General features: G+C 44.4%; 1 protein-coding gene across 2 annotated transcripts in view; it reads right to left on the bottom strand.

Moving 5' to 3' along the window:
- Nucleotides 1–202: 202 nt before the first annotated feature.
- LOC135389088 (zwei Ig domain protein zig-8-like) overlaps nucleotides 203–25581 on the bottom strand; it is a 172027-nt gene continuing 146648 nt past the window's right edge. For both annotated transcript variants that reach the window (XM_064619053.1, XM_064619054.1), the window contains exons 3-6: nucleotides 14458–14668; nucleotides 11286–11582; nucleotides 2661–3201; nucleotides 203–1157 (exon numbers count right to left, since the gene is read on the bottom strand). In XM_064619053.1, the coding sequence (XP_064475123.1) occupies nucleotides 3083–3201; nucleotides 11286–11582; nucleotides 14458–14668 (627 nt within the window). In that variant the 3' untranslated portion in view covers nucleotides 203–1157; nucleotides 2661–3082. The remainder of the gene's footprint in view (nucleotides 1158–2660; nucleotides 3202–11285; nucleotides 11583–14457; nucleotides 14669–25581) is intronic.

The raw sequence follows: 25581 nt of genomic DNA, 5'->3' as shown, positions 1-25581 counted from the left end.
TAGCCAACCATCATCCCGAATGGCAACGTTCTCGTCCCTGATTTGTTGAAAACGGGAGGCGGAGCCTATTTTCTTCCTATTATGCACGACACAGAATAGGCTCCACCTCCCGTATTCAAGAAAACCAGGGGCGAGAACGTTGTCATTCGGGATGATGGTTAGCTAGGAGCGTGCTATGTGGTGAAGTTCATTTCTGAGAGTACAGTTTTTGAATACGGTACCCAAACGCAATGGGGTCCACAGAAATTGAGGGTCTTACTGCGCATGCCTAGACTCCAATCCACGTTTTGAGTTTTGGGGGCGCATTTGAAAAATTGCGTGGTTACCCAAGCTCGCCCCAAAGTGAACTCGTCCAGAACGAAGCGCGCTCTTTGACAACACGAATAGGAAAGTAGTGCACTGTTAGAGCTGGTCCAGCGAGTGCAGTCAAATCAAAAACCATATTATTCGCGCATATCGTCTGCAGGCAGGCGGTACCTCGTGGTGGTAACGAACCAAAAAAAAAAAAAGAATGGTTCCAGGAAACGGCATTCCATGTCGTACTAGCAACATGTACCGTCCTTGCTTCTGTATCAACAACTGTTCGAAACCATAGTGCACCACAGATTAACAAACTGTGATTCCGCCTTATCGCTAGTCCAGATTGCCTTTAAGGTACAAAAAGAGCATATCTTAGCCATTATCGTTTCGTCGTCGAATAACAGTGAGCCGTATCGGACCTTTCTTATTTACAGACTTCCTTTAGATTGTAAATACATACAGCGTTACGAGTTTTTTTTTTTTTTCTAAAGTACTTAACTTGGAACACACATACTAGTTGTTAGCATGTAGGCCCTTCATCAGATACGAAAGTCAATATACAATGAAGCTTGATTTTCCCTTTCAAGTTCAGGCCGCTGCTTCTCTTTCCCTTTTTCTAAAGCACTACAAAAGCGAGCGCTTATGTTTTCTTCATCATCATGATGCGAAACTAACTCTGCGTACAAAGGGCTGACTAGTCTTTGCTCGATGGTTGTTCACTGGAACATCTGTTCTTGTCATGGCGGTGCACCCTGGGGCCTTTACAATGTTAGTGCACCGCAGCAGTCGTATTGTTCGTTTCGTATAGCTGGCGCTGTGGTAGCCTTGTCTTCTTTGCTGGTGCCCGCGGGGTGGTGCTGCAAGGAACCAGAAGATAGTTAGGTGGTTAGATATGGTTGATATCGACGCTAATAATTATTATTGCATGCTAGCGCTATTTTCTTACAACTAAAAATATGACTATTAGGACGGAAACAACGAGAAATTGGCCGAGGCAGACCACAGTTAGGGACGACACAGACACGTTAGCCTCAACCCAGCCCAGAACGCACGAATGAGAGAGTGAGTGAGAAATATGTAAGAGAGAATGGGGAATAGCGTGGTTGGTTGTTTGTCCACCCCCCCTGTACTTGAGGCACTCCAGCTCAAGAGAAACGGCGTGCTGGTGTGGTGTAGCGGTTAGCGTGTGTCCCCGGAGATCAGACGGCTCAGGTTCGATTTCTGGCGTCAGCACCCCTTTTCCCTGAGTTGTTTGAATTCGACTATTAGGACGGGGAGGTTTACTACTAACAGATAAATTAATGATGATGATTAATGGGGAAATACTATTAAACTGAATATCTTGAAGGTCGCTAATTGATTGTTGGTGACTTGGACGTCGCGAGACAGTATATGGTCACAGTTATGGTTATGGTAGCGACACCACGTTGGTCTGGCTGTGGATTCGTTTATCCCATATTGTTTTTTTTTGTTTTTTTACCGTGCTTCTGGAATCTCAGCACACACTAAACGTCCCACGCAAAAGACGAAGTACCTTAGCAACTTGCACCGCGCCGCCAAGTTGACCTCAGTTGGGTGTGAACTCGCTACCTCAGGATCGGTAGGCGGACACGCTACTAAATGATCCACAGTTACGGGTGATCTTAAAACGAACGATATTTTGATACCGTGCCTAATACATGTATCCTTTCTTACAGTCCTATAACTGGAAGGTCGTTCCCACAGGGACAGCTCCATTTATGTCCAGGGATCGGAACCGGTATTTTTTTCGGTCCGGTTCGGGTTCGGGTTCAAGCATATTGGTTCGGTTCGGGTTTAGCTCCGCTGAACCGAAATTTTCAGCTTGAACCGGTTCAGGTATATCGGTTCGGTTCGGGTTCGGCTCAGGGAGAACCCCCCACCCCCCACCCCCCACCCCAGCACATACACAGACAAAAAAAACTCTGTCAGCGGTCGGGGCATTTACAGGGATTGGAAACAGTTACTTTTTTCGGCCTCGGTTTAACCGGTCCACGGGCAGTAATTTTGCTACATGCAAGCAAGCTTACGCTCACCGTACACGATTGTAAGAGAAAGGTGTGAGATAACCGTTTTCTGGTGAGCAAAAAAAAAGGTCGGTCAGTAGTACAATTAATTCACCTCTGAACCGATTTCCGAACCGGTAACCGTATCAATTTTTTTCGGTTCAGTTCCGGTTCGGCTCAGGACAAGCAAAAAAATTGTTCGGGTTCAGTTCGGTTCGGGTTCGTCAGAAAATAACGGTTTTTTCCGGTTTTCGGTTCTGGTTCAGTTCCGGTTCCGATCCCTGTTTATGTCATGCACCTCACCTCACATCGCATCACATACGAAATGCCGTTTACCTTCAAACGATATCTGAAGTTGCGCCACTGCTCGTAGAATACACACAGTTTGTCGAAGAGTCACACACGCACACACTTTCCAGCACAAGGCAACGAAGTCGTTCGTTTGCAGTTCTCGATTTAATCACCAGGGGTCGCAGGCACCGGCCACTACACTGGTCAGGAGAAGACGCGAAATATACTTATGTAAGGTAAGGAAGGACAATGGGGCGAAGATACACAATCACGACGTCTGGACGAAAAAAAAAAATCAAAGTACGAGAATCACACTTCGTGGACTGTTCTAGCACAGCGGAAGTGCAGGAGAGTTTGAAAGTTTTTCTTCAGTTTCCGGCACTTCCGTTTCGACGGAGGTGCTGCTGCGAGTGGTGGACGATTGTACCTCTTTGCTTCGCACAGCGTGGAAGACGCCAGGAGTTGTGTTACCTCAGGAGGACATAGGCGATGACGAGGGCCAACGCCGACCAATGAGGTGATCGTTGGTGGGAGGAGGACGTGGAAAGGGGTTTGCCGTCGTGTTGCATCGCTGCTGGCTTCTCACCTGGGAGGAAATGTTTGTTGTAAATAGAAAGGTTGTTTATAGATAAAAGAAAATTCAGCCTTGTGTGTTTTTTTTTACATGTTTATGTTTCATCTCCCCTTCTTTTCTAGTTATCTCTTTTGTTTTGGGCGTTTTTTTGGTACAAATTTTGAGCTCCTTAGGGTGATGACGACAAATTAAGCTGCCGGTCTAGTTCGTCAAATAATATTTAACGAACGTATCGGTAAAGGGCGTAAAGGGGTAAAGGGGCGTAAAGGGGTAAAGGGCGATGAGGTGGGTTTCCTGGTAACTGTAGTCGTGACATTTTGTTAAACGTCACTGTAACGATGAACGAGGAAATTTACCACTGAATTAATGCCACATAATGTGTCTGCAAATTTGCGTACATCCAGTATCATGGCGTTCCTTGTCGTTTTACCTCGCGTTCCACTTCGGCCCACCCAGGGTGTGCAGTGTTTCATAGACAAAATAGGTCAGCAATATAAAGGGTTGCATGTGGGTGAGAACCTGTCAAATATCAATAAGTGTTGTACGTAACGCCGTTACAGTAATCGATACTTTTTTCGGTATCGGAGTACGGATCGCGGTACTTTTCTAAATCGGTATCGGAAACTTATTTCCTTTACAAGTTTATGGTAACGCGATCTCCGTATCGTTACCTATACCGACCACCCTTTCTTCACCGACCATATTTTTTTTTTATTTGATTTGATTTGATTTGTAAAAGAAAAAGATTGAGATGTTAGTCCCGAGCCACTCGGGACTGGCTACTCTAGGACGCGTTATTCAGAAAAGAAGAAAAGGAAACTACACAAATCTATATACACTTTGGAATGGAATAGATGAAAACATCACCACAAAACTTGACACCAAAGGCAACCGTGTAGGAGTGTTCACGTATGAAAATCTCAATGCACAAAAAACAAAGAGCGCCACAGAGTGTCAAAGAGGTCCGTCGAGACGAGGAATTGCACAAAAGCGCGTATGGCAGGTATGAGCTGATTTACGTGCCAGCACCCAAGAACCTTTCCGATGGAGTAGGGGCGATTATCCAGGCGGGCCAGCGATTACACAAGGGTACAATGGTGTGCACTGTACCTCGGGTAGTCTTTGAGTATATGATCCACGTCTTCAATTACATCACACAGACCGCAGTTGGGGGATGAGCCGAGCTTAAACAATAGTCGGCCACTGTTTGGCACGTTGAGGGGGAGCCTGTAGTGACGTACGTGATGGGTCGAGGAAGCGCTGACGGCATATACAAACGGAGGTCTGGGTCCACTTTGCGCAGGAATGGTGTAGAAGGGATACTTCTGCGCCAGTGTTCACTGCACAGACGTCTCGTACAGCTTGGGACAATGGTTTACGGAACACCGAGGTGGCGTATTTCTCTATTGCAGCGAACAGGAGCGGACAGACATACTGAGAGTTGGATAGAATAGCCTGTCACCGTTTCTTATTCAATATCTTCTTGATAGCTAGCAGGAGGCTGCTCCGATGAAGAAATACGCCAGTGCCGTGTTTCGTAAACTTTTGTCCCAAGTTGTACGAGTACCAATTGCTTGCTTCGCGTCCATATTTCTAACTATTATTCATTCTCACCGGTCCGCCTAGCGCACGACAAGAAGCCTGTGGACACGCCTACGTGCTCCGTAACGGGAATTATACCAAACACATGTTCACTTTTAACCACGCTGCACTCAATGAAAGAGTTGAGGTCAACGAACAGAGGTCAAGTCCCTGACAGTGCACTCTGGATTCCACTGCTAAGCTGCCGTGTCGCACTGAGTCACGCTGGCATATACTGTGGTATTGTTAACTTCGGATAGGTTTCGTTGGTCGTCGAACTCCACTGTATGCGTAGGCCTGACACTAACGTAATTGTCATATTGGCCTCTGTCAGCTGCCGGAGAGACTACAGCCTGTTAGGATGGCAGAAGACGACTTTTAAAACCAGCTATTGATAAAAGTAAAAAAAAAAAAAAAACGTGTCCGAGGGGCATAATAAATATGCTGTCTTTTTACTGCAGAACTCTCTTCTCCCAATTCGCTATTACACAAAAGGTGTGTTCACGTAAGCGAGATTTTTATCAACGATGAAAGATGAAAGTCACTGAAAAGGTTAGCCAGCTGTAGGGATCGAACCCGCATCTTCTGGATTGCCGGTCCAGGGCTCTACGAATTGAGCTAAGCTAACACGCCTCTCCAGTGACTTCGGGGTGCGCCATCTGAAGGGACGACAAACCAGCCACTCACTCTCACTCACCCTCCTTTCACTCTTACATTTTTGCTCATCCCGGAAGTCACTGGAGAGGCGTGTTAGCTTAGCTCAATTGGTAGAGCCCTGGACCGGCAATCTAGAAGATGTGGGTTCGATCCCTACAGCTGGCTAACCTTTTCAGTGACTTTCATCTTTCATCGTTGATTTCTTAGGCAATTTGAGGCTTTGTTTGTACCTGTCCCTTCTGTGTTGTTCCAGCCTCAGAACATCAGTTTATCTCTTGAGATTTTTATGTTGCATCAATGTCGTATTCCAACAAAAGTATCGCGTTACATGTTTTAGTAACAGTAGCGGTACTCCGTTACTTTAAAAAAGAAGTATCGATATAGGTATTTCGATAATTTTACTCAAGTAACGAGTATCGGTATCGCGATACCATATTCATATTTCGGTAACGGGTACAACACTGAATATCGTTTGGTTAGTTCCTCATAAAAATGGTTCTTGAATTGTAGTAAATTCTCAATGGAACTCCACAACTATAAGGTAACAATTTGCATCTAAACCATTGAGTTTTACATTATTTTGGGATTAGACAGGAAAAGAAAGAAACCTGAAGTGATTATTGTACTTTTGGATTGTGGAGCCGGCTACATCAGCCCACTCATAGCACTAATGGGTGTAATAGCACACACCACCAGAGGTTGGTGAGGACCATGAGATTAATCATAATGCCATGACAGTATAAAGCATTAACAAGCGAAAATGATTGCGAAATGCTGGACGTGCAAGATTTCCAGAGGTTGCCTCTGTTCATTTGTTTCTTTATCTATCAGAGATGACTTTACGGCCATATTGTCGCTATAGACGCAGCACAGAATTACGTTTTCTAGACCTATAAGGAACTTTGGTACCCCATTTCGCTTGGTAGGTACTACGTAGGAACAGAAGTGCGGTACACATAATCACAACGAAAGACACAAGAACCAAGCACAAGAAAGATTGAACATCGAACGTTACGCCCCAGTAGCGCTGCGCCATTATTGCGAAACGTCAATTGCTTACTTCGTTGTTTTATTTCCAGCAGTTACTAATAACAATAAAGCGGAGGGAGCTTTTTTTCTTTACGGCTTTGCGAGGTGCTTTCCAAGCTCAAAGATGCCGAGATCGCTTTCACGGGTGACTTTGAAGCGCGTGTCTGCGTTTTATGGTCTTCGAAGAAAGTGCGCCCATGAGTAGATCTACATAGCGGCCCCTATTTCCTTTTATGTTCTCCAATACTCAGATGGGAATTTTATTATGCCCGCAATGGGTGAAGGTTCGTGCCGCGTCCGTAAAAAAACCCTCTTCATTAATCATTCGGATATGGCGGAGCAGATGGTTTAGAGTGACCCCAAAAACGGATGTTGCAAAAAGAAGAAAATATCGTTTAAAAAAAACAGAAAGAAAGAAAACTACTCACAAACGGAATCTCTGCAGCTCGGATTACCGCACTGGAGTTTTGTTGTATTGATATTGCCGTCGTACCTCCGTCAACGCCTAACCGTTAAACTTAAAATAACGAACAAGTAAAGTGAGAACCGGAAGATTTTGAGTAACTGCTGTTGGGCATCTATCTGAATGTATAAGTACGTTATCACATCATGAATATTTAATGAGTAAGCTTCTTTAGGATTGCTACCAACGCACTTTGATCCACTGGGTCATTTGACATAGGCCATGAGCAATGTTCTTCCCGAAGGAGCCTATTGTTATTGTTATAGGAAAATTTCTTCAACAGTGCGATACATCAATCAGACCGTGTTGTGCTGCATAGAGGCTTTACACGGTGCATGTATATTCATATGTACATGCATACAAATGGTATGTTTACAATGCACCCTTGGGCTTTTGGCATAACGAAATTTTTGCGGAGCTGCGAAAAATAGCCTTCATGAAATCAAACGGGTTTCAGTGTAACGTTGTTGGGTTCGAGTGTTAGTATAGCACGTGGTAACAGACTAAAACACAGAAACAGTTGATGTGGGGAAGTTAGTTTCACGTATAATGGTAACTCAATATTAAAAGTTCCAATTTGCGTTCCTGGTAAGTTAGGCTTTTCCGCATTATGCATTTTTGTTACAGGTAAACGTGCTTTACAGGAGTCACAATAATGTTATACTGAAAGGGTACTAGTACAAGATTTGCTTTATGCTTTTTTTAGGTTAACGTCTGTATATAATATACTCGTTTGTGCCTTGCCCTTGCAATCATTTATTTGCCCGGAAATGGTAAATAAACTTCATAAAAATATTTCCCTTAATCTACTTTTTGCTATATGAAGGTACGCGCTAAGGAAACGGTGTGGTTTGTCCTTTCTCGTTTCTTCATTGGTTGCCATTTACAGTTTGTATTTTGTTTTCGCGCATACACGACTGCGAGACGATAGGTTCATATTTGATGCATGCATTACTCGAACTTATAATCACGCTTCACTTAGTTTCGTGCCAGTTTATAGATCGCAGATTGTTCTATGAATCTAAAATGAGGCTAAAGGGAGAAAAAAAAACTTGAGTTAAAATACGTTTGGGTATGGGGTGTATAAAAAATTAAAGAGCTCGTAGGTTGATGGGCAACTCCGGGACCGAGCCGCCGCTCGGCATGCATAATGGACGGCTGCGACGCATTAATGCCAACTTCATATTTCAAAAAAGTACGATTTATGATGGGATGAGACGTAATAGAGGTGTACGTGTGCCTACGGGCGTCGCGTCGCGAGCGATACCCGGGTCAATAGGGAAGTTGTATACCGTAGTACAGAGTATGAAGGGGTATGAAAGGGTATTCCGTCCTTCTTCTCAAGAAGAACAGCAGAAGAACAGTCTCTGTTCGAAATGCCGGTAGCTCTTGTCCCGAGTATGAAGGGGAGTGCCTTTGGACGAGATCCGCCGATATTTCAAACAGACTGTTCTTCTCTGTCGTCTCTGTTCGAAATATCGGTGTCTCTCGTCCTGAGGCACTCCCATTCATACTCAATACGAGAGCTGCCGGTTTTCGAACAGAGACTGTTCTTCTTCTGTTCTTCTTAAGACGCAGAACAGTCTCTGTTCGAAATATCAGTGGCTCCCGTCCTGAGGCGCTCCCCTTCATACTGAAGACGAGAGCTGCCGGTATTTCGAACAGAGACTGTTCTTCTTCTGTTCTTCTTGAGACGCAGAACAGACTCTGTTCGAAATATCAGTGGCTCCCGTCCTGAGGCGCTCCCCTTCATACTGAGGACGAGAGCTGCCGGTATTTCGAACAGAGACTGTTCTTCTTCTGTTGTTATTGAGACGCAGAACAGACTCTGTTCGAAATATCAGTGGCTCCCGTTCTGAGGCACTCCCCTTCATCCTTCCTTACCGGTTCGCTGGATTTTCTACCCGTCACCGTAGTACGGAGGGTTCGTATGTTACAGTTTGTGTACAGAACGGTTGGCCATGTTACGTAGGTAGGTAGGTAGGTAGATGGGTAGGTAAAAAAAAGAAAAATATTTCGATGTTGGCACAACTCAACATTGGGCCGGCTACTCCACTACGCTTACGGTAGCGAGGTCTGACTACCAACGGAGGTTGGACTACCAAAGGAGGTGGTAAAAAACGCACGCCGGCACTACAACATTAAAAACAACTAAAAGCTACAGAAACAAGTGTGTTGGCTGAAATGCTTACTTATCTATTGACGGTATTTCAGCCAAGACACTTGTTTCTGGTCGCCCCAGTGCGACTTATGATTCCATTTTTTTTTCTAGTTCTATTCTATTCTATGATGATGGGACCAGTACTGTAGGACCAACTGTACTCTCAGCTTTTTTAATGTTCTAGTGGCGGTGTGCGTTTTTTACCAATAAACATGACACCCCCCGGCCTTTGGACCATATTCAAAAGGAGGTTTGTTCTACAAAAGTCCTAAGGGAGGACATCACAGAACGCGAAACATGTCGACGTGCTGCTGGCCAGTCGCCCAATACCTTCTTGAAGTCAAGAGGGCCGTTGTCGTGTCTGATCAAGGCAGCCCGGAGAATTTCACGACTGACAGCTGAGCAGTATGTGTTCAGTGTCAGTGGCCTTATTAGGGAATTATATTCATCTGACGGGTTCTCCGGGCGTATATGATCCTTGTGGGATATCGTCCTCGTGTCGTAATATTTAATCATATCGCGGTATTTTTATCGTAATTAACCTCGATATTTTTCGCAATAGTTATGACATTTCAGTTTGTGAATAATGTGATGTATCACATATTTATATTATTGTGATAGATAGCTTTTGTGTGTTACATACTCTAATAATGCATGTTTTTAAAATATGCTATCATCGCTGATTCATTCATTAATTGCTAAAAGAAAGAAAATGGAGATGTTAGTCCCAAACCACTCGGGACTGGCAACACGGGGCTAGATCAGCAATTTATCGCATTTTTCTTCCCCCCCCCCAATATATTACACACAATTTCATCCTATTTTTACGACACTTGGTCGGGAGGTAACACATTTTTTATTTGCAATTGCAAATATCTGCGTAGTAGATCGTGGTGATATGCCAGTTGATAAACATATACCGCAGGGGAACATCCTTAGAATGATAGAGGGGGGGGGGGAGCATATATTTATTAGACGAAAAGGGAAAAAAAACGGGAGAAAGGTCAGCCAAACGGGACGTCGGCTTGCTATTCCATAAATAAATAAATAAATGATAAGCAATGATAGAGTTATAGTATGTACCTACTGTGCAGTGACGTGCTGATCAGATATTTACAGGCTTGTTACTCAACAAACTGGACATCAGAGTGCGTAGGTGGAACCTTAGACGGACATATTTAATAGTTTAGTGTATTTACAAACTTAATAGTATGGCATACCTCGAATTAAGGGGAAGCAAGATGGATAACCATGGTGAGGAATATTTGCGTCAGTAACTCCCCCGTATATTTTCCTGGATGCAAAGAATGTGACATGGCAATTCAGCATTAGGAGGGCATCCTTGCAGGGGAGCGGCAAAAATTATAAAAGAAAGAAAGCCCTGCAAAGCCACGCAACGTTGTCTTTTTGTGTCATCAATATCGATTTTGTTGAGTCCGTCTTTCGCGCACACTGTTTTTCGCCATTTTAAATGTCGTCGGTCACAAAGCACCAGTGATGGCCAGTAGTTAACTACATGTAGTTAAACTACCCGGTTGTAGTTAAAAAAGTAGTTATCAACTATACTTGCAGAAATGTCGAGTGCAACTAATAGTTAAACTACTATTTCGAGTAGTTAACTACAGTAGTTAGGCTACTGCAGGCTCCAACTACTTCCGATTTCCGACTTTGTTTCTTTTCTTTTGTTTATTTTTCAGTTTCTTTTTCGGAATAGGAAGCTGGCAATAACCTGGCTGACATTTCCGTTTTTTTTTTTTTTTCACTCTATTAAACATACCCCCCCCCCCCCCCCCGATTTTGCCGCAAGCTTTACGGCACAATTGTGCTTCCGACTTTTACCTTGAGGTACCTGTTTGATGAGAACGGAGGTGCAGAGTAATTGTGCCGTGCATGCGTACTAAATGTACACTTTTATCACTGCTTGTGATTCATATTTAGGCGTCCAAGGACGCTATAGAATGGGATGTGTGTTGATGGACAACGTTAAGTAGTTGTAGTCGTAGATGTACTAAAATACATTGCAGTAGTTAATAACTACTTCCCCTGAAAAATATTTGAAATACTAGTCAAACTACTCCATCGGTAAGCAGTTAGTACTTATAGTTAAACTACTGTAGAAGTACTTACTGACCATCACTGCCAAGCGCATTGTACATTAACGCTTTTTTCGGCGCAGTTACAATTATAGAAACACTTTCAACTTACCATTAACAACGTGCACGCTGATGCTGACGGGCTCTGCGTTGGCTGGATCGCAGGTGTAATTGCCCGAGTCTAGTGCGACTGCTTTGCGAATGTACAGCCTGCTGTAGGTGATGTCGTCCCCGCCTTTCTGGAGGCTGATTTCTCCTTTGGCGGAGACGTAGTTTATCATGCGGTCGTTGTGATACCAGAAGACGAAGTGAGGCGGATCGGGACTGCGACTGATCTCGCACGTCAGGTTGATGGCGCTTCCCGTTCGTATAAAGAGGTCGGGTCCGCCTTCAATGACGGCTTTGGCCTCTGGAAGTCAGACGAAAACGGTCAGTCTGTTTAGATACAGCACAAAAAAAAAAGTCCAGATCAGAAAAAATGTTACAAAGCGGGAAAGCCGACGTCGGGTGTCAGTCGCGACAAAAATATCTCGATGAAAGATGAAAGTCACTGAAAAGGTTAGCCAGCTGTAGGGATCGAACCCACATCTTCTGGATTGCCGGTCCAGGGCTCTACCAATTGAGCTAAGCTAACACGCCTTTCCAGCGACTTTCGGGGTGCGTCATCTGAAGGGACGACAACCAGCCACTCACTCTCATTCACCCTCCTTTCACTCTTACATTTTACTCACTCATACACACATTCATACGACGGAATTCGACGCAAGCGGCACCTGTTGAACAAGAGATAAACTGATGTTCTGAGGCTGGAAACAACATAGAAGGGACAGATACAAACAAAGCCTCAAATTGCCTAAGAAATATCTCGATCTTATTTTACAAGCCTGATGTAATCTAGTAAGTGTAGTGAATAATCTAAAAAGTTTCTCTTCTTTTCGTATTATTATTAGTACGTCGCAGAAGTCACAAAATACGAACAGACGGAAACATTTGAATAAAATGGAAGCGTACTACATTGTACTATAGTGCAAAATAACGGTTAATAACACTGTCACCATTCTCAAGCGCCCTTGCCTCGTGAGGGGTATGAAAGGTTTGTTGCAACCACCAAAAACCATGGGCGTTCCTAGGATTCTTTCCTTCCGGGTAGGGGGGGGGGGGGGGGGAAGCGTTAATCCAACAGACGCTTGAAACCTTTGATATGCAGCAGATCTGGTGGGTAAGGTTCAGATTATATGGCATCTAAATAAAAATGCTGATTTAAAAACAAAAAAGGAAGGGAAAGCAGAAGAGGGGGGGGGGTGGAATATGTTTAATGCAAAGTAAAAAAAAAGAGAGATAAGGGAAAGGTTAGCCACGGTATGGGCTTGCTATTCCCAAAAGCTATCAAGCAAACAAAAGAAGATACAAGCAGCAGAAGAGGGGTGAACAGTATAACTGCCCTAAAACTGCAGGCGAAAACAAAAATCGATAGCAAAGCCACAATTATAACATTTTGTGGCACGTTTAATTTGCAGATTCCCAACATTTCTGCTGCTTGATTGATGAGAAATGTTTTCTACTCCCGAGTAGTTTTTTTAGGGCGTAGTGTATAGACTTTGGAATTATTACATTATTATTAATATCAGCGATACATTTAGAATAACCTCCGCAAAGTTTTGTTCATCGCATGCCGAGTTCCAATCCTATAAATAACATTATTAGCACATTGTGTAGCGTTCTTATTACTTTCCCTAATTTGCGACAATTTTATAATGACCTTACAACGTGTAGCTCCGAACCCAGTCGTCAATCACTTTCACGTCCTTGACGCAGCACGCTAATTTATATTTCTTGTTCCTAAAGCAATAAATGATAGACTTTTGTTATTTTGAGTACAGACGCCCGTGCAAAAACTAACACGAAAAAGAAAAACGTCGTTACACAGAATTTTCGACGTCATACATCATCAACAAGCCACCATTTGTCACACTTTCAACTGCTTTCTTTTTCTTTTTTTTTCCCCCTTTCGAATACAAAACAGTACTAGAACACGTACACCCTACCCGGAAATGCAGAGAACGAGCTAAAAATTACCCCTAACGACATTTCTCGTTGCTGCCCCATTAACCCTAATTCTTGTCCTTGCTCTTTTACTTTTTTTTTTCTTCTTCTTAAAATGTCTGTCTCCTCCACCCAGCTTCTACGCTGCGAAACAAAACTGCACTAACTACGCTTCTACGTTGCAAGCTTTCTTTAACTTATGCTACACGACGTGGCCGACAAAACAGCAGCCGTGGAGCTGTATTCCTATAGGACACCGAATTCTTTTCTACGGCGCACGATAAACCATCTGAAGACTCTACCTTTTGTCTGTATGGTTCAGAATGTTGCGCATAGTTCAGTTTGTTTGCTAGTTTGATATCAGAATCGCATTCGAGAGATATGTCCGAGAAACCAGAGTTTTTGTTTGCACCCACAAGAAATTCGAAAACGAAGATACGGTTTGGGGAAAGCGAATGCATTAGTGCGTGCAGGAATTGGATTTGCTTTGTTTCGCTCGAATAAAAAAAGAAAGAAACGTAGTTGTCGGCGCTGAATTGAATCTTTCGGTTCGATGAGAATCAATGAAGGAAAATCAATGAATGACAATCAATCGAATTGGGAGAAGTAACCCAGGCAGCACAATGTACTGAAAGTCGAGTGCAATAGGGGTGGACGGTATGTGTCTTATCAATGATCTTTACTTTCACGAGTCTGTTCAAGGTCTTCCACCTACCCGTCCACCCCTATTGCACCCGACTTTCAGTACATTGTGCTGCTTGAGAAACGTCTCGTTATCATTATCACCATCATCATCATCAATGTTGAAATAGACGCATAGTAATCGTCGTCTGTTAACGTGAAGTAACTCGACAACCACACTTGCGGATAGGTCTCCCTGCTAATAAATATATAATCATACTGAAGTAATCCATCGGAGGCACTTTATCAATGCTTGCGTTACGTCGTAACACTTCGATCGACCTGACGGCTTGTTTTATTCGCAGACGGCAGACTGAGATGAAGACAATGATCACGACGACAGGCCCGACCTGATGGAGTTCGTGCAAAGGGCGAAGGTAAAAGCTTTATATCTTGTAGGCTGTTACCCTCATCACATAAGGGATATCACAGTGCAGGAGCGATTGACACGCAATAACAAACACAACACAATCAATCAATCACTCAATAAATTTGAAAACAATAGCAATATCGCGCTACAAAGAACTTACTGAACAAAAAAAAAGAACTTAAACACTTGCCGAGGACGGTAAGGTTGACGAAGAAGCTGATCTTTGGGTCCGAGGATACTTGACATTCGTAGAGTCCCTGGTCTGAGAGGTGGACGTATTTGATCTGGAGGGCCCAGTCGGAAGATTTCTCCAGGTGAACAGCCTGGAAGCGGTCGTCAGCCGTGTATGTGTCCAGCCCTACGGTGAGCAGGGCACGGTCCGGTCGACGGATCCACAATACCTACACAGTGGGAAAAAGTAAATAAGCAATGTGATCAGTGCGCATGGACACCCCTTTTGTTGGCTCGCCCTTTTAAATATTTAGTCAGTGTTTTCTTATTTAGTTGAGTATAGTTCCATAAAAATTTATTAGCTGCGAGATAATTCTCTGAGGATGTGTGTCCGTACGATGATGATAATGATGATAGCAGAACGAATGAGCAGAATATATACAGGGTGTTTCACCTCTAAAGTGATAAAAAAATTCTAACTGGCGACGTACTCGCAGGAGGATTGTGGGACTTTCGTCAATTCCCTTCTGGGAATTTTTGCCGCCATTTAGGAAAGGCTTTGGACAAATTGAGGAAAATTTATTTTTTCAATTGAACTTTGAAAATTACCAAGTCAACCTCACTAAAAAAAAAAAAAAACAGAAGTATGAGGTGCTCCACGGATAACCACAGACGCAACAAAAACTATGCACAGTATCGCAACAGAAATAGTCGAAAAAAATTAGTAAAAATTACGCTTTAGCTCGCCCGCTTGATTTTCGCAAAGAAGCGCGCGCGAAATGAGCGTCAAAAGGAGGAAGTCTTCCCGCCTCTTGTTTTACCTTTCTTTCCCTCGCTTTGCCCTTCACTCTTAAAAATGAACTTCACCACATAGCACGCTCCTAGCCAACCATCATCCCGAATGACAACGTTCTCGACCCTGATTTGTTGAAAACGGGAGGAGGAGCCTATTTTGTGCCATTATGCACGGCACAAAATAGGCTCCTCCTCACGTTTTCAGCAAATCTAGGGCGAGAACGTTGTCATTCGAGGTGATGGTCGGCTAGGAGCGTGCTATGTGGTGAAGTTCATTTTTAAGAGTGTTGATGCTGGTGACAACCGTCTCATACAAAGAAAACAAGGTGGTGGGTGGTGGTGATGGTGAAAGGGCTTGCCGTTGTCGGCCTCACGTATGTGGGCAACGTCACGACTGACGCCCTGGGGAAATGTGCGTCCTGGGCCGACTTCTAGGGGAACTGTGCCGACATATGTCTGAAAGCGTCTGAGGAAAACCCAGGAAAAACCCCAGACAGCATAGCCGGCACCGGGATTCGAACCCGGGTACCTCCCAGTACAAAGAAAACAAAACAACCGTCTTATCACAAAGAAGGCAAATCAACTGAAGGCGGAGACACTTCCTCCTCTAGACGCATATTTCGCGCGCGCTTCTTTGCGAAAATCAAGCAGGCGGGGCTAAAGCGTAATTTTTATTAATTTTTTCTCGACTATTTCTGTTCCGATACTGTGCATAGTTTTTTTTTGGGTCCGCGGTTATCCGTAAGGGATCGCATATTTCCGTAAGAAAAAGTGAAGTTGGCTTGGCAATTTTCAAAGTCCAATTGAAAAAAAAATAAATTTCTCTCAATTAAAAATTGTCCAAAGCCTTCCTCAATGGTTGCAAAAGTTTCCACAAGGCAGGTGCCGAAAGTTCCACAATTCTCCGACGAGTAAGTCGCCAGTTAAAATTTTTTTACCACTTTAGGTAAAACACCCTGTATATGGATGTCGCCTTCCTATCTCATCAAATCCTATCAACTTCCTGTAGGTTATTGGTAATCATTATTAGATAAGGAAAGGAAAATTGCATTACCCAACTAAGTAATGTCGACATCCAGTGCCGGATTTACAGTGGCGGGGGCCCCGGGGCACTGTGCTGTGTGGGCTCCCTCGTGTATTCTATGTATTCGTGTATTATATGTTTATAAATGACATCGTTTTGTATCTAAAGGACGGTGGCCGTGTGGCACACTAGTCCGAGATTTTTCAGCAGTCAGGTTTTGTCATATTTTGGACATTTCGTAGACAAGTGAAATAAATATTCTATTCACGTCTATCCAATGTGTTTTTCGGGGTCGATATGAGTGGACGGAGGACAGATTTTTACCAAGTTTCCGTTTCAGGGATGCGTTTCAGGGATGCAAAACAGATTTCCCTTAAACAAGACCTTTACTGGTGGGGGGCCCCTTTGTGGTGGGGGCCTGGGGGCAACAGCCCCGTCTGCCCTCCCCTAAATCCGGCACTGTCGACATCTACTTCATGAAAGGTGCCTCAGCACCGAAATGTTACATAGTAACGAAGTTTTTCTTTAAGAAATGTAGGCAAAATGATATTCATACTTTAAAATGCAAGCTTATAAATATGTATGTATATACGTCGTTAGCTTCCTACGCACATGCCAAAGCATGAAAGAAGGAAGAAAAGTAACCATGAGACAGAGGAGCACACAGACAACCGCAAAAAATTCTCTGGGTTACTTTCGTCATGCGTTACCAGTTAGCCTGCACTTTGAGTCTTATCCCCCATGTAACTTAGACCACAATAATTGGGGCCGCTTTTGAGAGCATACGTTTACTCCCACGCACATTTTTATTTATTTTGCCGTTCGGAAACCATACCCTACCACGAAATCAAGTGAGAAACACAGCACAAACGAAAACGGTCAATCATAAAAGGACAATAAGCGAGACATAGCTCGCGAGTCCTTCTCGAAATTCCGTGCTGAATTCCAATTAGGACGCTAACTACGAGATGGCGATGTAGGGCAGAGATATGTTTACTGTCGGGTATGCTACGTCAATATCAGAAGCCAACCGACGGCAATTTCTTTCCCGAAGTAGACGCGTAATTTGTTTTTGCTCTCTAGGCTATGCAGTGGTCGTCTGATGTTGGCGGGCACGCGAATGCATATTTCACTGGCAACGAGTCTGCCAATAAATACAGTGAGCTGTAGGGGAAACACAGGATATGGTAGTCTTCATATATACCAACAGCACCACCAGTACCGCCAATGCGGTGTTTTGCCGCATCCGTGCACATATCTATTTTGCAGGCGTATACGTTCCATCACAATTGGACATATGAACTAGAAAATGAGGCGTCATTCCTCCAAATGTGGCTACCACGGGAAACAACCACAACAACACAATAAGTAATGATGATGTAGCGGGATGTTTCGTAGCTGAGGCGCCACCTTATTCCGTTGCTTGAGAGGGAGAAGATGGTGAATGATGATGAATGTTCAGAGTTAACGCGGGAGCCCTGTTGCTGAAGAAGGTTGTGAGGGATTGTAGAGCTCGTCCCATGTCATCATCACTTTTTCATCATTCATTGTTGTTGTTGTTGTTGAGTGCCTTACAGAACATCTTGATGCGCTTTGTAGACGATCCATTTTTGGCTGACTTTTCCCCCTTTTTTTTCTAATAAATAAATATCTGCTTCTCGGAATGGAGAACCCCTCTGGGACAACCTGTACGAGTTGCATCACAAATGTAGCGCGCATGCGCACACCCACTTAGCCACATTGGCTCCACGGTATTAAGACGGAGTGATTTTTTAAATGCGGTAGCGTTTCTTTAACGCACTTTTGGACCACGGTGAAGCTAGAGCCGCGGTGAAGCGTAGCGTCAGTGGAGAGGGGCCCTTTCATTCTCGCAATGCGCTATCTTCCCCTCGTCTGTTTCTTTATTGCGCGCCTCGGCTGGTAAGAAACGTCTCCACGGGCGGAGACTTAGCAGATTGGAAGGTCTTTACGATAGCGGTTCCTAACACACGATAAGCCAAACACCTGATTCGTTCCAAGTGGCTGTCATCCTGTTGTGGATCTGAGGGAGGAATATACAAACAAATAAATAAACAAACAAACACAAGTCAAGCCTCTTTCATCCGTTCCTTTGACTGTACCGTTTTCGTAGAGCGCTTGCGACTGCGTTCAATTAGACATCGCGGGTGATGTGAATGCGCCGACTACATGCAACGGCACATTGACGGACTGTGTGTCCACGAGAAGTGTTAAGCCTCGCTTACACTACTGCGTTTCGTTTCGTGCGGTTTGCGGACTCGGGCGAAAATTTAGTTACCGTGGCAACAGACGCGTGGGGGACATTTCGCAGCATAACGCAAGGAGTTCGCCCGAGCTGAACTTTCTCCGACGCCGCAATCGAGCCGCAAGCGCGAACCTAGTGCCGCCTACTACGCTTGCGTTCTGAAGCGCGTCTCCTCCTCTGTGTCGAATGAATTTCAACATGGCCGTAGCAAACATGGAGTGCATGGAGGTTGCAAGAAAGATAGATGCACTTAGTTACACCTAAACTAACTGGAGTTTGCGTTACGCCGAACTCAGACGTGGACTTTAAACTTTCCGCCTTAACGCGGCGTGAAACGCGCGCATTGGATGCACTTGCGGTGCCCGCATGTATGTGAACGGGCCAGCGGGTTGCTTATGTCGTACGTATACGCACGCGTGTGTTCGCACGCAATGAAACGCAGTTGTGTGAACCACGCCTTATAGGGTGCGCAGCATGGACTACATCTTATTCACGAGCCCATTTTCTGCATCACCAGAATTCAAGACCAACCAGGTGAAGAGGAATCGTGCGAGTGATCATGTACGGTGACACGGGGTGACGCTGATATAAACAATTTAAAAATAAAACGTTGAAAAATAACTCTCTTCAAAGTCCGACTTCCAAAATAACATTTTAAAAATAAACCATGCAAATACTAACGTGATCAAAATAAACTCTGAAAAATAAACTTCGCAAAATCAACGCGTCGAAATAAATCTTTCAAAATCCATACTCTCCAATTAGTGGACTGCCGAAGCTTACTACGTCCGAGTCGGAAAATACACTCTACACTCATGGAGTGAGCATTCATCTGCGAACGACAATTTTGCTGTGCCGGAGGGGGGGTTGTGCGCATAACTTCGGGACTACGTATTTCGTATATTTAAAGGAGAACAGTAAAGAAGTGGACGGATTCGAAGCGTCAGCTATCTTGAACCCACCTTTTTTTTTTCAGTTATTTACTACTATTACTTGAACCTACTGTAGTCATCTCCGTGCATCCACCAATTCCGCGAGCCATGACTACGTAGGCAGCATATCCCTGAGTGTGGGGAGAAAACAAGGAACAAACAAAGAAACGTCCAACTCTAATCCATTTATGCCATGAGGCCCTCCAGCGCATATATGAATGACATTGTTCCTCTAGCTCAACTTTAGAAATGTGGGTGTTATTCTTGTATTCATACGCGTCGTCGTCTCACTCTCAAACTAGATATTTCGATTTCCTCAACTATTATTGGAAGAAACATAGTTAATTATGGAACAGATGTGAACAGAGAACGTCGATATTGTGTACTATTTCGTTGAACGGAACATCATGTTGCAAATAGACAAACGTACGGCAGGCCTAGCTGGCCCCACTAGGGCTAACCATGATTTATTTTGACAGTGTGCATTTTAAGAGCGTGGATTCTTAAATGGTTTATTTCATATAAGATGGTTTTTGACGGGTGGGATTTTAAGCGTGGATTTTATAATGTTTTTTTCTTTAAGTGTTTATATCAGCATACACCCCGGTGACGCACATACGTCCAGGTTTATGGCCTTAAGAATAAATAGCGGGGTTTTAGCAGATCGGAAGGTCTTATCGATAACGCTTCGAATAGCATGATAAGTCAATCGCCTAATTTGCTTTGAAGTGGCTTACATCACGTTGTTTTCTTTGATTTGAGAGCTTCCTTAATTGTGTACGTTTTCGTAGAGTGCTGCCGATCTGTTTGAACTCCCGAAAGTGAGCTTCCAGCGTACAATCTTAAAAATGAACTTCACCGCATAGCACGTTCCTAGCCAACCATCACCTCGATTGATATCGTTATCTGCCTTGATTTGTTGAAAACGGGAGGCGTACGCCTTTTTTGTGACAATTATGCGGGGGGCGTACGCCTTTTTTGTGACATTTATGCTGTTCATAATTGTCACAAAAAAGGCGTACGCCCCCAGCATAGGTGTCACAGAAAAGGCGTACGCCCCCCATTTTCAACAAATCAGGGCAGATAACGATATCATTTGAGATGATGGTTGGCTAGGAGCGTGCTATGTGGTGACGTTCATTTTTAAGAGTGTACGCATCCGAAATGGAGTCGTCGTCCTTCGTCTGTTGTAATGCTATCGCATCTCATACGCTTTTGGCACTGAGACAAAAACTACAGTCTTTTTTTTTTCTTACTTTTAGTATTGTCGAATATGCGTTGTTTCTTATAAACAGTGAGTTTTAGTATAGACGACCTGCACCCCTACGTCATCGCTTACGTTTCGCCGCCGAGCAAAGCATGGTGATGTGCACCTATCGACCTTATCAGGCTTTTCTCGTTACGTTACACGTTTGTGAACAGAATGTCGTCTATACATCGGAAGGTGTTCGCGATAACAGTTCCAAAACATGATAAGCCAATCACCTTCTTTATTTAAGGAGCGAGTGGCATATCACGTTTCTTAGCTTAGATTTGATAACTTCCTTTATCGGATCGCTTTCGTAGAATTCTTCCGACGTACAAAAACTCGCTAGTATCCTCGTCGCCATGTCTCGAAGCACGCTTTCACTTTGAGGGCAAATAAGAACGGTTGACGCAGAGATCAACTGCTAGAAGAACGCAACTAAAACGCTATCAAAGCCCTATGTAGGAGACCGCACGTGGGAACCGAATGTATTCGAGCTCAGCATAGGTGCAACACAAAGAAACGTCATCTGTATAGTGCTGTCACAACATATTCCCTTGTGGTGCGCCCATATGACGCCTGGACGTTCATCGTAACCGTGGAAACCAAGGCGTAAACAAGATAAAAGATAACTGGTGCCAGGATCTTAGTATTCGGGCGATCGAAATCACTCGGCACAAGTTTACGTTGCACGGCGTTGCTCGCGAAAAATAAGCAAGCAAAGGGGATGGGGATGTACTTTGTTTGTTTTTGGTTGTTTGTTGGTTGTTGTTTTGTTTTGGGAGTAGCAGAACTAGTCAGGAGACAAGTTCAATTTCTCCCTGGTTTTCTTTTAAATAATCAATCAATCAATCAGCAAGCAAAGAGGACTGCGCTACGAAGGAATGCAAGCGCTCGTGCTAGCATGCAAATACTGAACAGCACAGAATGGCTTCTCATAGTTACACCTCTTTTTCATTGTATATATACCATTAGATCGCTGTAATAAATAAATAAATAAATAAACATATATACATATATATAATGTCTTAGTAACGTGTTCGCTGATTGTTCACTCGTATTCTGTAGAATAGGGAAGGATAGCTTTAGGATAGTATTTGTTTAATTACTCATTAATTGTTTAATTACCTCGATGTCGCCTATACGCGAGAAGGAGTAACGGGCATTCACTTAATCAATCCTTCTTTCAATGTCGTAACGGCGTACCTGCCCCTTCAACTGCCTAACTTTACCCACCTATGCGGATGATATTTACATATGGACTTCTGCTGCACGGCGGGATACCATACAACGCCGCCTGCAATCTGCAGTGAACGCTATTGTGTCATACCTCGCTGATCCAGGGCTATCGGTATCGCCAAACAAAACCGTGGCTACGGCATTCACGCGGCGCTCATTATGAAGCTACACAGTGTTTTTGACAGGATCAAGGCTGCCATTGGTTACCTGGTGCAAGTACCTTGGCGTCATCATTGATCGGGGACTAACATGGTCTCGAAAGATTACTGCCCTCTGTGCCACTACAGGCTCTTATATTGACGTGCTACGCCGCCTCTGGGGGTCCTTTTTGGGGTCCTTCTTGCACCGACCTCCTCCAAGTGCACAACTCTGTTATTATGGGCTCTTTACGCTACTGCTTGCCTGTGTTGCACGGTATTTCCCCTTTCGAGGAACGGCAACTGCTTAATCTTCAAATTCGTAGCCTGCACACTTTCTTGGGAGTCCCGAAGACCACGGAAACCTTCTCCCCTATCGCCGAAGCGCAGGTTCCTTCCGTGCTTATCCTTCGGGACGCGGTAAGCTCCAAGCTTACACACACTGTCTTGTACGGCACCCATGTCACCATGGTTCGATGTCACAATGATGTTGACGATTTGCAATGACTGGTCGCCGTGGTCTGAGCCATCTGGCATGTTCAGAGCGGTGGAGAGAAAGGACAGAAATGACCTTGTTGAAATGCCTGCTGTGGCTTCCTCAAGAAAAATTCCTGTCAGCTTTGAGCTTTAACTCATGCAATTTCTCGGTGCATTGCAGCTTGCAGTACGCTCGCGGTTAAGCACAGCGGCGTTTAGACACTTCCTCTCAGATATCGAAAGTAATTGGCAAAGTAACGCGTCACGTTTCTAGACGTTATTACTTTTTCGGGCGAGTAATTTATAACGCTCAAAAATATTTTTTTGTACAGGGTAACGGTAACGGCAATAAATTACTTTTTTTAAGTAACGCGTACAAGTCTAATGGGAAGTCTGATACTCTTGGCCAATTAGTCGCCCTGAACTTGATGTCGCGTTGATGTCGATTGATCATCAATTTCAATTTATTTTGTCGTTGTACATTTTGTATGCGTGCATGTGTTCTTTCCTTTCTCTTGTAGTAATGTCCTGTAATAGCTGTCACTGACGAGTAGTAGAAGGTAGTGCCCTAGTCAAGCAGCTTCGTGCTGCTTTTTGGCCGCCCGTGACATGTATTCTTGTATTTAATGACGAAATAAATGATATCAAATTGGAAATTGGGAACCCAAGAAGAGAGATTCGGCGTTATCAGCACTTCATAGTGAGCAGTGATATGGAATCTGTATTTTAGGACGCATGTTTCGTCGAGTTCCCCGCCCAAGCAGCAAAATGTACTGAAAGTCGAGTGCAATAGGGGTGGCCGGGTAGGTGGAAGTCCTTGAACAGACTCGTGAAGCTAAAGAACACTGATAAAACACGTACCGTCCACCCCTATTGCACTCGACTTTCAGTACATTGTGCTGCTTGGGCGTTACTGTGCCACACAAGTTTTGGCACAGAGTTTGGCACACGTTTGGCCTCGAGTTATCGCCAGTAGAAAGACAGTGCGAACTTTTCTCCGAAACATCGTACGGCGTCAATTTTTACGCACCCCGTGCGACTGTCAGACTAACAGACAGCCTTACAGTCGGGGTGACACTGACTCAACATGACGAAGAAATCACGCGTCCGAGAATATGACACATTCAGATTGACAGAATCCCCCGAGACCCCTGCCGGCCATCTCCAAGTGGGAAACGTCCGTGCCCTTTATGTCATTCGACCTATGTGAAACACTGTGAGTTGGAAGAGACGGCAGACGTTGTAGGGCGCACCCTACGATTCTAGGAAAAAACATGCATAGAAGAAGATCTGCCTTCCGGCGGAAGAAGTTGAACGTCCAGAAAAAGTTTCCAAGACCTCATGAGTGACAGGGAGTTCGCATTGGACACTACTGCGTCCTATTAGGTCGGTTTTCTCGTCTGTCTGCTCTCCGTCCAGAAAAAATAAAAATAAAAAAAAGCGAAAGAAAAACGTTCGCGCGAGTCTCTCTTACTATCGGTCGTGTCAAAGATTGATTGAAGGCATGTAGGTAGAAGGGAACTAACTTTATTTGTTTCTTGAACATGCAACAGGATGTACTGAAACTGCCATTGCATAAGGGGGCTGGAATGTATTTTATCAGCGCTTATACATTCGATCACGTAGAGGGCAGAAAAGCAACCTTAAAGTCACAGAAATAATTTGCTTTTGACTAGGTGTGAAACGTTTGATTGGTTGCAGTATAGGAGAGGATATCTATGACAAAATCAAAATATAACAAGCAAATGAGCATGCAGCGAGCTATTTGGTACCTGATGGAAAGTTACTGTTCTGAGGCTGAAACACATAACACACGAACACAACACAGGCCTAACAACAGCTTCAGAACAGTTACTTTCCCTTACGTTCACTAGCTGCCGCTGGTATGTGGGTGCATCAGTAGAAATGCAAGAGAGAATGTGAAGAGAGCGCGTAGTCCTGTTAGTTGAATGAGGCCCCTTGATACGGCGACGAAAAGAAGATGCCAGCGTAGCGTAATTGGTTAGTGCACTCGACAGGCAACCGGGAGGTCCATAGTTCGATTCCCGATGCTCCCTAGCTTTTTCGACGACTGCCATATTTCGATTGTTCATATTTTGACCTACCTGATACCCTGTTACACGGGCAGCCTTTAACGACCATTGAAACCAGCTCCATTGAAAAACGCGCGTATCGTGTCAATCTGTCAAGCAGCATTGGATTCAATGCCCATTCAGAAGTTGACACAGTACACGCTTGCTGGCGCTACGCGCGTTTTACAATGCAGTTCGTTTCAACGGTCGTTGAAGGTTGCCCGTGTAAACAGGGGTAGTATTCGAGCGTGACTGTTATCTCTATGTTCATCTATCTCGGAATGGCGCATACAGGGCCGATAAGCATGGTGCGTGTTTCTATGAATATCGCGCTGCGTAAAACTCTGCATGGCCACGCACCGCGAAGGAATACGCCCGTCAAACCGCGTGGGCCGCAAATCCAGCTGCTGCGTGCACAGCGCTGTTTGGCGCATGTGATTTACCAAGTGTTGGCAACATTCTCCTCTCCTTACTGCACCTTCTGCAGCTTTCTCGTAAGAGCGCCCATTGCTCGAAAGGAAGTAGGATGCTGGACCGGAACTAGAAGTGGCTTGCTGCGTCGTGATTGGTTGCTATGGACACCCGTGAACTGACTGCTGCGTGAAATATCAACCCTGCTCTGGTGCAGTGAATCACGCGCTATACGAGCAGCCGCGACGTACAAAATTTCGCGCCGGGTGTGAAAACTCAGCTTTTACGCGAGAGAAACGCACCATGCGGGTCGGCCTTAACATCGTTCATTTTCTAACAACGTATGGAGCTCCCCTGCGCATCAGTGCCAGGCTCTTCGCTCCCTCTTTGCTTTCGTTCAAGATACTGACTTCCTCGAAGAGCTCTAAACAGAGCTCCGACCTGTCGTCTCCTTCGCCCTCACCATTCATTCATGCTCTCATATTAACCTCTTTGAAGTGGCTACAACGAGGCAGCATCCCATGTCATCATTACATTTCCATCGTTT

The sequence above is a fragment of the Ornithodoros turicata genome, chromosome 3, assembly GCF_037126465.1.
Source record: "Ornithodoros turicata isolate Travis chromosome 3, ASM3712646v1, whole genome shotgun sequence".
Taxonomy (NCBI): Eukaryota; Metazoa; Arthropoda; class Arachnida; order Ixodida; family Argasidae; genus Ornithodoros; species Ornithodoros turicata.
The sequence above is the reverse complement of the archived record's forward strand: the minus strand, read 5'-3'. Positions and strand labels throughout refer to the sequence as shown.